At 34.3% G+C, this 15,000-nt stretch overlaps 1 protein-coding gene across 6 annotated transcripts in view; it reads right to left on the bottom strand.

Moving 5' to 3' along the window:
* LOC124953824 (RNA pseudouridylate synthase domain-containing protein 2-like) overlaps positions 1-15,000 on the bottom strand; it is an 80,716-nt gene that overhangs the window by 5,415 nt on the left and 60,301 nt on the right. For all 6 annotated transcript variants that reach the window (XM_047505782.1, XM_047505787.1, XM_047505786.1 and 3 more), the window contains 2 exons: positions 8,901-9,123; positions 1,147-1,234 (listed from right to left, as the gene is read on the bottom strand). In XM_047505782.1, coding sequence (XP_047361738.1) covers positions 1,147-1,234; positions 8,901-9,123 — 311 coding nt within the window. The remainder of the gene's footprint in view (positions 1-1,146; positions 1,235-8,900; positions 9,124-15,000) is intronic.

Below are 15,000 nucleotides of genomic sequence, written 5' to 3' on the forward strand. Positions count from 1 at the left end.
TTTTTTTCGTTGGTTCGTTCGTTAGTTCGCTCGTTCCATTCGTTCGTTCGTTTTCGGAATGAATCGTGAAAACGAGGGTGTCAGAAATGTTCGTTCCATCGGAAATCCTACAGAAGAACTTAATTTACTTTTAGCGAAATCAATTAAATATATCACAGAATCATATATTTATATATATATATATATATATATATATATATATATATATATATATGTATATATAAATGAATATATGTGATCATGAGTATGACTTTTGATTTTGAGGTTAGAACGAAATTGAAAAAATAATATATTACGTTGATTCAAACGATTTATTGGATATTGAATATATTCAAATAATTCAAATTATAGATTCGATTGATTAATTGTTCGATTAGTATATCTACCTATTCTACGGGAAAATAAAAAGAAAAAAAAAATAAAAAAGAAAAAAGAATAATAAAAAAAAGAAAAAAGAAAATCGTTGAGTACCTTTGGATAATCCGATAAATGGTGCGATCAATCTCAAGAGAAAAAGAGACAAAGAAAAGGAAAAAAAAAAAAAAAAGAGAAGAACAAGAAAAAAGAAAAGAAAGAAAGTAATGATGATCGTTCGTCCGATGATTTTTATATCATGATTATGTCCAAAAAGTTAATCGACTAGTTGGACAAATGACGGAGAATTGGAAGTAGATCGAGGTATGGCAAACAAAAAGCGAAAACGAGAGAGAAAGATAGAGAGAAAAAGAAAGAGAAAAAAAAGAGAGAGAGAGAGAGAGAGAGAGAAAATAAATAAGGGACTGTGTTTGATGATAGTTGTATACATAGGAATGTTTTTGGACTTGTAGGATGAAAGCTAGCAAACCCCATTAGCCGGCTTACCACGATCCCAGCAGTAAGTCTTCTTAAGAGGAAGAAAGGAGTTTTGATTAAGTTAATAGAGCATAGATAATCGTTGAATCGCATCATTGCGTATTTGAATATGTCAATGAGATAATAAATGTAGGAATAAAGAAGATAGAAGAATAGAGAAAAAGAGAAAGAGAAAAAGAGAAAGAGAAAGAGAGAGAGAGAGAGAGAGAGAGAGAGAGAGAGAGAGAGAGAGAGAGAGAGAGAGAGAAAGCGACAGACATTTTGGCAGTACAGTCCTGGCAGTACACCACTTACAGGGATGGAGGCGGGCTTGTTGACCACGACGACGTCCTCGTCCATGTGTATCACCGTGATCGGCTCCGAGGTGACAGGCACCTCGTGTCTGCAACACACCAATCGCAACCAGCTTAACGTGGCTTTGTTTCTCATATTAAAAATTTCCATCGATCGCACGTACACACATACACACACACACACACACACGCATACACACGAATAAAGGACGGACTTCTTTCTATTGGAACGTCTCTAAAGTAATGTTCTAAAAAAAAAAAAAGACACACGCGCACACAGACACACACACACACACACATATTAATATATATATATATATATATACGTGTAACGTCTCATTATTTTAATTAATTTCGATTGAATCAATTAAAACTTTCTTTCTATCCTATCGACTTGAAACATGAATCGAGATAAATGATAGAAAGTTGTTATGCATTATGAAAATAGTATATCTTTCAACATGGATTTGTTGTAATAGTTCAGGAGGGTTCTCGAAAGGTTACAACAGTTATTAATCAGGAAGAGCAGAAATTGGCGTTTATACGTTTCTCATAGGAAGGAATTTCGAAAATTTGTCGATTGTAATTGGACGCGAATAACGCGTTCATGATTGTTAAATCGTTACATTGAACGTTCGCCGTTTGAACTGGCTTTTTTTTTTCTTTTTTTTTTTTTTTTTTTTCGGTTTTTTTTTCTTTTTTTTCTTCCTTTTTTTTTTTTTTTTTTTCTTTTTTTTTTTTTTTTTTTTTTTGTTGGGTTCCTTTTTGGATGGGAAAAGTTTCTACCTACCTCGAGCCTTCTAGAAACAACATTCGTAACAATTTTTATTCAACATATATTAGAAACACCTGCAAGGACGCGAGTAGTATTCCAATTTCAATTATTACCCTCCATCACCACCACCAGACCACCACCACCACCTGCACCACCACCATCGCTATCACATATTGTCGATATATACTTTATCGGTCTTTCGTTATTACGTTTCCCTTTTATGGCTTGAAACTTTTTTTTTCTTTTTCTTCTCTCTCTCTCTCTCTCTCTCTCTCTTTTCTTTTTCTCTTTTTTTTCTCTCTCTCTCCCATTTCTCTTTCCTTTTTTTTATTCGCGACGAAATATAGAGAGACCACGGAATAGAACGATTTACGAAGAACATCGATCTTTCTAACGTAGTATGCTTTGAAAAATGTCGTGCAAGAAACGTTCTCTAAAGTCCAATTAAGTCCGATAGTCCTAGGAACTAACTCGCCTGGAAGGGTTGGTTCTACTTTAGGATAGGTCTAATAGCCTTTACATCAAATTGCGAACATCCACGCTCCCATTAAACCACCCCCATACTAGCTACAGAGAGAAAGAGAGAGAGAGAGAGAGTTAGTCGTTCCTTGTACTATATATTCCGCTCAACTACAAAATTACTCGCAATACCGTACAATTAATGAGTACCGATTCTCAATTCAGTTCTCGGCTTACCCACCGAATCTTCCTCATCCTCATCTTCATCCTCCCCCTCTTCTTCCTCCTTCTCCTCTTATTCCTCCTCTTTGACTTTCGAAGCCTTCGTTAACTCATTGCGTAAACGTAACAATTACCGACAGCTTCTCACGCTTTCGAGTAGCTTGGAATATCATTTCCATAAATTTACTCCCACGGTATAGATAAGACTATATGTATATATATATATATATATATATATATATATATATATATATATATATATATGTACCGTGGTGGAGGTTTTACAACCGATGGAATATCAGTTCGGTGAAAAATTTGAGATGTGGGATGGAATGAAGGGCTGAGGAGTATTTGAAGTAAAGGAAATTAGAAGAGAATATCGATGAGAATCTCTACTTGTTCTTCTTCTTTTCTTTTTTTTCCACTCTCATTCTTGCCTCTTCTTTCTTTTTCGTTTTTCTTCTTTCCTTTTTTATTTTTTCATTTCTTTTTTCTTTTTCTATTCTTTTTATTTTTTTTCTTCTTCTTTTCTTCCTCCTGCAATCCTACTTTTCAAAACAAGCGCTGTTCGATCAATTAAACTTTTCTTTTATATACGGAGAAAAGAACTCGAGCGCAATTTTATTTAATTTTTTTCCTCCCCTTCTTACGACAGTAAAAGAGACTTAATCGGTTAAACTCATTTTTTTTTCTTTTTTTTTTTTTCATCTTCGTTTGATCATTAATTTGTTTTTATGCTTTTAATCCTTTTAATAGGAAACGATCGATCAAAAGAAATCGCAAAACTTTTTCGTCACTTTGTGATAAAGGTGGATGTGGTCGACAAAAAAAAAAAAAAAAAAAAAAAAGAAAAAAGGAAAATAAATAAAAAGAGAGGAGAAAAAAAAGAAGAAAAAAAAAAAAAAAGGAAAAAAAGAAAGAAAGAAGAGGATTTTGATCTTTCATGGATGAATCGAACGATGGCATTTCGAAACGATCATTCGCGTTTTGATTTCTAATTTCTAAAGCTAAATGCATAACTCTTGTCCTATATATACGTACTGAAAATTGATTAAGAATTCTCATGAAATTCAAATTGAATAGACAACGATGGTATCGGGTATGAGTAAGTAATAGGGAAGGGGTAGTGGTAAAGGGTTTAGGGACGTTAACTTTGAGGTCTCTCAAAATTCATTTGAGAGATCTCTCACATTGTCGTGTGTACCTTCACCGTTATTATTTTAGCTTTAGTCGTACGGTTAACCAATGTCCAAATCTAGAGAGTCGTGCAATGGCGTAAAGATAAATCGTGACACGATCGAAAACTCGATCGTGACAACAAACGCGTTCCATGGTACTGGCAAGCATAGCCCAACGTTTAAGCCGGTATCCCCCCTTCCTCCTCTCCCTTCTACCTTCCTATCCCCGTCCCCTTCCTTTTCTTTCCTTGGCAAAGGTATAACCAAGGAAAAGGTGAGCGGCCAACCTTTGACCTCTTTCCGATATCATCGTGTACTCGATCCGAGCTAATAAATCAACCTGTCACCGCTCTCTCTCTCTCTCTCTCTCTCTTTCTCTCTCTTTCGTCGTCTCTACAAGCCGCGACACACTTTGCCCCAGCACCCTTTACATACTCCCACTTTAGCCTATTTGCCACATTTCTCTCTTCCTCACTTCTCACCGTCACCGCCACCACCACCCTCAATACCTCCCACCGCGTTCCCCCATTGGCAACCCGGACGTACCACTTACTACTGTGCTACCCTGTGACTAGTAGATAAGGTTCCATTTAAGAACATGATTAGTGGACTTGTTCTTAGATTCGCAAAATGCAACTATTAGGAAAACTCGGTCGTTAGGTGTCCGTGATAAAACTTCATAGTGTATATATTATATATATATATATATATATATGTGTGTGTGTGTGTGTGTGTGTGTGTATGTGTATGAGTTTTGTATAATAGAAATATGACTTGTACAAAAGGTACATAGAAAGATTTTGATTTCTATATGCTAGACGATATAGACAAAAAAAATTGCGGATATGTACAAGTACAACAAAGGGAGATCTTTGATGGATAAATGGTTCTTATATTTCTGATAGATATTCATCGAAGAGAGCTTTCGATATCTTTGTCTTTAGTTTTACTTTTGTAGAGTCGCAATTTTCTGTTAGAATATACATATTGATACATATGTACATAGATACATATGTGTGTATATATGTGTGTGTGTGTGTGTGTGTGTATGTTTACGTTCAGCGAGGAATCATTATTTCTTTTCTATTTTTTTCTTCTACTTTTTTTTTGTTTTTTTTTGTTTTTTTTTTTTTCGTTCTTTTTTTCTCATGTTTCTTTCTAATATTCGTAAAAAACATGTGTATCAGTCGATATATGAAAAGGAAGAAAAATATGATGCATCGTTTGTTCGGCAAAACGTGAGGACAAGTATTTGAAGAAGAATTTAAGGAAGGTGCAAGGACGAGGAAATTTGTAGAACGTAGGAAATTCTTTTTCTCTATTTGTGGCACGAGAAGGGAACTCGGACGGAAAGGTTCTTCTTCTTTTTTCTTTTCTTTTTTTACTTTTTGGTCCTTTTGTTTTCTCACTGTTGTAGGAGTTATATACGATGTGGCAAGACGGTCTTCTTAAGCCAGGCTCTTTCAAGAGGGATAAAACAAAGTAAAAAAAAAAAAGAAAAAAAAAAAAAAAAAAAAAAAAAAAAAAAAAAAAAAAGAAAGATAGAAGACGGAGCGGGCAGGAGGAAAAAGGTGTTACGTTGAGAGTTTCATGTCGAGAGAATGAAGAAAAGTAGTAGTAGCTTTATTAACTGGACAAATATAATTAATGGAATTTTAACAAAGGCGCCTATGTTTATCGAAACAAACTGTTTGTAATTGGTATTTAACAGAGGTACAGAAAGAGAGAGAGAGAGAGAGAGAGAGAGAGAGAGAGAGAGAGAGAGAGAGAGAGAGAGAGAGAGAGAGATCCATCATCTTGTTTATGTTTACATTACCAGTGAGAATCTTAACTAAGTTAAGTCGCTTTTACTTGCAAGAAGACAAACAGAACATAGTAATCGAGTTGCCAATGAAACAGTGGCCAACGAAACTACACGATAGAGATAACATTAAGAACATTTTGTTTATTTGTTTGGGGATAATTGAATTGAATTTTTGTAGGATAGAAAAATGTAAAAAAAAAGAAAAAAAAAAAAAAGAAGAAAAGAAAAGAAAAGAAAAAGAAAATTGAAATTATATCTTTCTGTTTCTTTATCTATATATATATATATATTTTTTTTTTTTCTTTTTTTGTTTCTTTTTTCTTTCTTTATGGATATTCTGCAAAACAAAGGGGGAGAGAGGGGGAAAGTGATATCGATGATTCGTCGATTGGAATAAAGAAAAGAAGTTCTCTTTACTTCTTCCTGAATAATATTTAAGGATTTACAAATGAGTTAAGATTTTAAACGAGCTATAAAAGAACAATTTAATTCAACGTAGAATAATAAACGACGTTTCCGAATTACAATGATGCCAAGAGGCACTCCGCAACAAGTTCAATTTTCTGTGATTTCCCTGATAGTAGGAGTAACGCGCCAAGAATCGAGCCCCAGCCCAGCCCAGCCCAGTTCTATCCCATCCTTTCTTGGCACGGACATTTGCCCAAACATTGTCACCGATATCACGTCAATTTCAGCAACAAGTATTCCAACTTCCAACGAGCAGATAAACCTTCATCTGTTTGAGTATGCGCCCTCGTAACGTTTCGTTGGAAAGTTTGCACTGAATGACAAACGGGTGTTAGAGAAAGAGAAAGAGAGATAGAGATAGAGAGATAGAAATAAAGATAGAGACAGAAAAACAGACAGATAGAGTCACATCGATTTGTCTATTTTGAATTTTAAACGATGGCTTCATTATATATATATATATATATATATATATATATATAATTTTTTTTCTCCTTCAAAAGCTTCATTGAATCATCGATCGATCAGAAATCCACCTCAAACGGCAAAGCTCCCTTCAATTTCCTATAAACATCTGAAATTTCGATGAGCTTCGAATTGATTTAAAAGGATCGATGGATACTCGAGAAAGGGTAGATATGGGGAAGGGGTAGATAGGAGGGGAGGGAAAGGAAAACATAAAAATCAGTCGGAAGTTTCTTTCAACGAAATGATATGTGAGAGAAGATATTCGAAAGTAAGGTTTAGAACTTGGTAGAGTTTTTAGATAATTGGATCGTCCTATTCAATTTTGTACATGTCGTCAAAGTGAAAGAGGTAATATATATATATATATATATATATATATATATATATATATATACATATATAAACAGATAGACACGCAAGCCATAAAACCGGAATACAGGTGAAATTCTATCAGTACAAAAGTTTCGATTTATCGCTCCGGTTGCAGTGATAAAACATTAGGTCAATATAGAATAAGAAAAATCGGAATTGTTTATGAAAGAACTCGATCTATACTTCGATGACGATCTAACACGAAAGGTCATTCCTCATCGTTGAAAAAGGTTGAAATAGAAAAGAGAAAAAAAAAAAAAGAAAAAAAAAAAAAAAGAAAAAAGAAAAGACAAATGGTTGCTGTTTATCATCTTTCATGCGGATCGCATCCAAGTATTATTGTCAGTAGTTCGAAGGTGAGCGCGTCACTGTTACCACTTAAAATTGCGCAACCTAACAGATGCGTCCTTCGAGACGCTGCACACCTGCCTTTCCAGTATTTCGATGCCTTTCTCTCGAAGCCATTCCATCGACGTGCCTTTCGTTTCGTTTGTTCCGACGAAAAAAAAAAAAAAAGAAAGAGAGAGAGAGAGAGAGATAGATATCTTTTTGTCTCTCGCAATCCTCTCGCTATACTCTTTTTCTTTTCGTTTTTTTTTCCCCCTTCTTTTTATTCATTCACACAATATCTCAAGATACTAGTCAGAAAAAAAAATATTATAGAATAGAATAATTTAATAATTCTACATCCGTCTACATATTTGCATATATATATGTATATATATATATTTTTTTTTTTTCTTCTTTTGCTTATTATGTACCATATCAGGTTTTTTTGAAAGAATTTAAAAGGTAAATGATAATTCGATTGGAATATTTATAATTTTTTTTTTTTTCCCATCCGATCCGATATTCATCTATGATAATAATTATCGGACAGGAGTCTATTAGATTCGATCATTCGATTCGTATAAAAATAGAAAAGAGAAAAATCAATTTAATACTTTTATAAACAACGGTTATTATAAAAAGATTGAAATGATATATCGTTTAAATCGATAAATAATGAGGGCCGATAAATCTTCCCGGGTTTACGTAAAGCCCGATGTAGAAATAAACGATTAAGACAAGATATTTAAGCGATGACCATTTAACGGGATGTGGCAATAAATAATAATGCCAAAGCCAATAATTAAATAAAAGTATAAATACAAAAAGAAGATAATATTGACTGGTGCGAATAGAAGGCGATGGCGAGGGGGTGGGGTGGGGGTGGGGGCCCAAAGGTTGGAGAGGTGGACTTAGAAGATTCGTTACGAAAGCTTTCAGTATTTTAACGACATTTTTATCTCTACGAATGAAGAAATAAAGAAAAATTGCATTCGAAGAGAAGAGAAACATAGAAGAAGAAGAAGAAGAAGATTGATTTTCATCGTGCATAAAAGATGATAGCAGTATAGAAAGTTGTTTGAGTTGAAAAACCGATTGAACCGAGTTGGTGAATGTGTCGTGTATGTGTATATATATATATATATATACATATATATAAATATATGTATATATATATATTATGTGTATATTATAGGTAGAGTATCGGGTACTAAACGTGTGCGTTAACTTGAATAGTATTCGTGCCAAGGATACTCCTACTCGTAATACCGAACGTGGTTCCTTCGGAGAAGGATCTACAAGGCTATCGATCCGACCTTAGACTCGCGTTATATGCAGAAGCCTCGAGATCAAGATGGCAGCGGTATAATAAGAGTAGGTAATAAATAATTATGCCTGGATATTTAATTTAAATGGTTGACTGAAAATTTTGTATAAGTTTCGTATAATTTGATTAACTTTTCCGATGATACTTGAAAGAAATGAAAGAGAGAGAGAGAGAGAGAGAGAGAGAGAGAGAGAGAGAGAGAGAGAGAGAGAGAGAGAGAGAGAGAGAGAGAGAAAGAGGAAAATGGAGGGGAAAAGGGGGAGATCAGGGAGAAGAAGAAGAAGAAGGGGAATATTATAAGGAATTACAAAGGAACCCATCATCATTTCTATGATATTCTAAGGTTTCTTACCTATGAACGACGTTAGCCAGAAGGTCATTGTGTCGCAATCTATAATCGACGTCCACCCTTTGATAATTGACGGTGAGCGTACCAGCACGTATACATCTCTCATATTCCTCCGCAGGATGGGCACGGAATTCTCTCGCAAAGACCTCCAGGATCTTCTCGCCGACCCATCGGCCTTTCGTGAACGTTGTAAATGTGAAGTAATAGGGATATACCTTTCGAAGCCCTGTTATAAATGACATTGGCAGCTAAAATAGGGTATATATATTTCATATATATATATATATATCGTAAGTAATATCGATTCGAGTTATTGAGACTTACTGTTCCTTTAAGTATAATGGAAACTTTTTCTCACATTTCAGATATATATATATATATATATATATATATATATATATACAGTAAATCTATATATATATATATATATATATATATATATATATGTGTGTATCTATATATATATAGTTTTACAAGGAATGTCGGAGAAATAAGTATTATTAACGTAATGCTTTATAATTTTTAATTGGATGTTCAAAATTTTTCTTGAATAAAAAAGAAAGGAAAAAAAAAAGAAGGAAGAAGAAAAAAAAAAACGGTAAAGAAACCACAAAAATTCTTTCAAACGAGAGTCTTAGAAATCGATGATAATATCCGAAGAATTTCTCATTAATTTATTCAATGACATTTAATTCGTACGTCGAGATGATTAAACGTGCTCATTGATTTTAAAGACATGCCGTCGGATGAGAAAAAAGAAGAAAGAATGATAGAAAGAGAAAGGAAAGAAGGAAGAGAGAAGTGACCTCTCCTATCTTTTCTCTTGAAAATACCGTTTAAGACGAATACAATAGGAGACACGCTTACCCGAAGGTCGAATCAAAAAGTACGGGGTATTAGATTGCTCGAGGAATTTTTTTTTACGATGAAAAGAGACAATGTTTCGTTCCCACGAAGACTGATGCAATGTAGGAAAAAGATGGAGGTTTGCAGTCAGTTAGTCAGTCAGTCAGTCAGTCAGTCAGTCAGTTAGTCAGAAAGAAAGAAAGAAAGAAAGAAAGAAAAAAAGAAAGAAAAGAAGGAAGGAAGAAAAGAGAGAGATAAAGATAGAGAAAGAGCAAAGAGAGTAAAGAGAAGAAAGGAGAAAAAAGGGAAGCTTTTGAGGTAGGAGATCTGGATTAGGTGGTGAACGCGAAACGTGCCGAGAGTCGTTCGAAGGATCCTTTAGAGATCGGTCTTCCCTTGCTGCCCTTTGCCAACATTCTCATCCACTTATACACAGAGAAAGAAAAAGAAGGAGGAACGGGGAGAGAAAGAGAGAGGCAGAGAGAGAGAGAGAGAAAGAGAGAACCGCACATACACAAAGTAAACACACACACACACACACCCACACACATATATATATATATATATAACGGATGCTTGGTTCTCCTCCGTTCTCGAAGAAGAGCTTCTCGAAAAGAGACGCTGAGAAATCGTTGACGAGACAATGCGTTGTCCTCGACGATATGTTAAGCCTCCTCTCGAAACATGCTCGTTTCACGATAGTCAAGAAGAAGGCTACGAGAAGAGTATCTCTACTTTTTTTTCTTCTTCTTCTTCTTCTTCTTCTTCTTTTTTCTATTTTTTCTCTTTTCTTTTTTTTTTTCTTCTTCTTTTTCTTCTAATATTTCTACCGATCTATCGAAAGTAATTATTTCATTACAGTAAGTAACTTTCAACGAAATTCTTTAAATGAGAACTACGAAGAGAAAGGGAGAACGAGAGAGAGAGAGAGAGAGGGAGAGAGGGAGAGAGAGAGAGAGAGAGAGAGAGAGAAGTAACTACTCTTAATTGTAGTATCAACCTATAAACGGGTTAACATTTTCTAAACGTTTCTTTATCTACTTTTTCTTTTTCTTTTTCGTACAAACAATTATCCGTTATTTTCGATCTATTATCAAAAATTATAAACTTTAGAATACTAACATGTCGACATTCATGAAAAATTTAATTAACTGTTCGATGAGGAACAATTTACAATATTAAAGGAAATTTAGAAGATCAAAGGAAAGAAATTCTGTACATCTCTTTTTTATTCCATGAAAAAAGATAAAGAAAGAGAGAGAGAGAGAGAGAGAGAGAGAGAGAGAAAGGGTGAAAAATATGTATACACGAACGAAGAATAAGCTTCACGCTTGTGTAAAATTCATGATACCTTGTGGATATCATCTACAGTGTCTGTTTAATATTTGAGATGAAATTTCTTTATCGAAAAGATCAAAAATGTTACGTCAAAAGGGGGTATGAGTTAGTTCTTCATTTTTTTTTCTTTCTTTTCTTTCTTTTTTTTTTTTTTTTGGATTAAATCATTTAATATAAATAAATTAATCTTTTTAATTTAATATTCAAGCGACAGTAATACTCACGTTAATATCTGTGATTCGATTTTATCGAGAAATTTAAATATGTCATTTTAATATTTTAAATTAATATTCATCGAGAAATTCAATAATTTGATTAATCATTATTAACGATGTCCGACATAATTTCTTCGATCACGATTAACGGATATATCTTGGGTATCATTGTTGCGCGAAAAGATCGATGCGTTTACGTGTATGAATTATGAAATATTCAATTTAACAAAAGAAAGAAATAAAAACAAATAAACAAATAAATAAATAAATAAATAAATAAATGTGACCTTCGCGAGATATTTTGTAAATAAAATCATTTATATTACGAATAAACAAATGTACCCTTCCATGCTAATTTTTAGCGTGCGTCAGACGTAAAGTCAAACTGAGAGAGAGAGAGAGAGAAAGAGAGAGTGAGAGAGAGGACAAAAAAAAAAGGTACGATAAAGAAGAAAAGAGAAGACTAAAGTAGAAAAGAGAAGAGAAGAGAGGAGAATTTAAGCGTTGAGAAGAATCGTGCTAGGTTCTTAACAGCTTAAACGATGATGTCTGCCTACCGATCGACTTTTATCACTTGCTAGCAGGAAGAAGTAGTGGGAGTGGCCGCGTAGAGTACAAAGCCTTCTCTTCCAGTGGATGAACAGTGAACACTCGTATGCCTGTGTGATGGCCCTGCACACGTACTAACACTTCAGAGTCAAGCTTCGCGAATGGAGAACGTAAAGAACGTACTTTTGAATAAAGGAAGAAAGTAAAAAAAAAAAAAAAAAAAAAGGAAAAAAAAAGAAAAGAAAAGAAAAGAAAAAAAAAAGCAAGACAAGAAAAAAAAGAACAGGAAGAAAACAAAAAAGGAGTAAAAAATAGAAACTGTATGAAGAAAGAAAGAAAGAAAGATAGATAGATGGATAGAAAGAAAGATGAAAAAGAAAGAAAGGTTGGAAAGAAGGAAGAAAAACGAACGAACGAACGAACGAACGAACGAACGAACGAGCAAACAAACAAACAAAAAGAATTGACGCGAGAATATGAAGCTCGCATAACCGGACACTCGTTTTAAAACGATCGTCGTCTAGATTCAACCTCGGCTTGCTCGCGGGCGATTACACCGTATGAATTGAGAGAATACGTGTTTCATTTTGTGTTTCATGCTTTGATATTTGGACGGAATGAAAATTATTAAAGAGGGAGAGAGAGAGAGAGAGAGAGAGAGAGAGAGAGATTGTAAAAAAAAAAATTGTTGCTTTTTTAAATAGACAAATATTACGTTAAACGAAGAATTTTTTTTTAATTGAATCAATATTTATTTACTATTACAGTGTACAAGGTGAGAAAACGAAAGAGAAAAAGAGAGAGACCGAAAGAAAGAGAGAGAGAGAGAGAGAGAGAGAGAGAGGGAGGGAGAGAGAGAGAGAGAGAGAGAGAGAGAGAGTGTAAAGGAAAGAAAATGGTTGCTTTTTTTAAGATAAAAAAAATATTACGCCCAGGGAATAATATTCTTCTTTCAATTGCACAATCACACAATTTTCATTCGTACTTTTCTTTTTTCTTTTTTCACTTACGTATTTATTTTCTTTAATAATGGTCATGTTGGACAGAAAAAAAAAAATATATATATATATATATATACATATATATTTCATTTCGTTCAACGAAGAAAGGAGAAAATAAATTAGATTGCGTTTGGTCTTTGATATCTTTCTGCATCGTTACGTTTTGACTGCAATGTTCGAGCCAAAACTGTTAGTACGTAATTTTTGCGATTCTGGGTCACGCATACACACCTTGCAAAACAAGAGAGAGAGAGAGAGAGAGAGAGAAGATTTCGTTTAAATCCCTCTACCAGCCATGTTCTATCTCCCGATAGGAGGAAGAAAACAAAAGGGAGCTTTATTAAATCAGTACGCTGATCGTCAGGGACGAGGACAAAAGCTGTGTACCACGTTATAGTAACTTCGTGAGATTCTGATGGTATTCCCGCGTATTGATACATACACGTTAATACATATACAGTGACCATATGCGTTCTGTATATTTCTTTTTTGCCCTATACAACTTCCCCTCATTTCTTCCTAACATTGATCTACCTATTCTTACTCCCCTATCTCTTTTTTTATCCCCTCCACAATGTTCCATCCCCAATACTTTTTGTCGAGAATAGAACACAGCTTTAATCTATCCTCTTACTTTTCCTAGAGATTGCGTTTGTTATCGATTATTATTTTAATATCGTGTTCGTTACATATATAAATATATATATATGTATGTGTGTGTGTATGTGTGTGTGTATTTATATATATATATATATATATATATATATATATATATATATATAAAAGGAATCGTCGTTCTTTAATATCATTGCGATTGAATTTATTTGTTAGGAATTTATTTTCAATAATTAATAAATACTTGGAGAACGGGGGAGTAGGTTAAGAAGGGTAAAAGGGATTGGAATCGATTTGAACGTAATTTTTCATAAAGATCTGGATTATGTTTATTCAAAGTAGTTCATTGAAGGAGACATCTCTCTCTCTCTCTCTCTCTCTTTATCTCTCTCTTTATCTCCCTCTTTTATTATTATTCCCTTTCCTTTATTATTATTCCCTTTTAGAATCGACAAAATCTATGGTCATCAAAAAGGACGCGTCATCTTTGAGATATCTTTGTTATAAAGCTTCGAAGATAGAAAAAGAAAGGTAGGAAAGAAGGAAGACAGAAAAGTAGAAAGAAAGGAAAGAAAAAAAATTATAGAAAAAGAAGACGTACATAGATATCTATATATACACATATATACATACATACATACACACATATATATATATATATATATATATATATATTTATATATATAGAAAACGATCGACGACAACTCGAGGAAACGAATAAAACGAGACAACAAGCGTTTGCGAAAGCTTTGTCGGTCTCCTCGTCTCGATATTACGGAAAAAGGAAGGATCTTGGACGAGGGACGTTGAGTTTCCTTGGCGATATTAACGGGTATACCTTCTTTTGAGTATAAAGGTAATACAGGATAGAAAGCTTCTCTTTCTCTTCCTCCTTTCCTCCTTCCAATCCTCCTCCCACTCTGTCTCTCTCTCTCTCTCTCTCTCTCTCTTTCTTTACCAGTTCGATCTCCCGAGGGGAAAAAGAATTCTTGGCGGGTCGTACGATAGCCTCGATGAAAGAACGTGCTGGCAGTCTTTCCTTCGGTAGTAATAAGAATACAACATGGCTGCCATCAACCAGCAAACTCGCGCCTTTTCTTCGAAGAGAAACCTTCGTGATTTTCCTATCCATCGCCTCTGGCTCACACGACGACTTTCTCTCTCTCTCTCTCTCTTTCATATATACACTCGAAGAAGTCAGAAAAGAAGACGAAGCGTTGCTTAGGTGGATGAAAAGGAGAGGCCGAATTACCAAGACTTGGGATTTCACAGCTCGATAACGTACGCTCGACTTGCTCGCTCGAGATAGGATCGGATCTAGATTTAAATCACGTAGAGGTTCCTCCATCCGTTTTATACTATAACTGTAGATATCCTACGTACATACACACACACACACATATATATATATATATATGTATGTATATATACACATACATATACAGATAGACAGATAGATACACACATTGCCTTCGAGAAGCCGATCGTACATCGTCGAGGCTCACGAAACCTCCCTGGAATGTAACTAACCTAAAGCTT

This window comes from Vespa velutina, chromosome 13 (genome assembly GCF_912470025.1).
Source record: "Vespa velutina chromosome 13, iVesVel2.1, whole genome shotgun sequence".
NCBI lineage: Eukaryota > Metazoa > Arthropoda > Insecta > Hymenoptera > Vespidae > Vespa > Vespa velutina.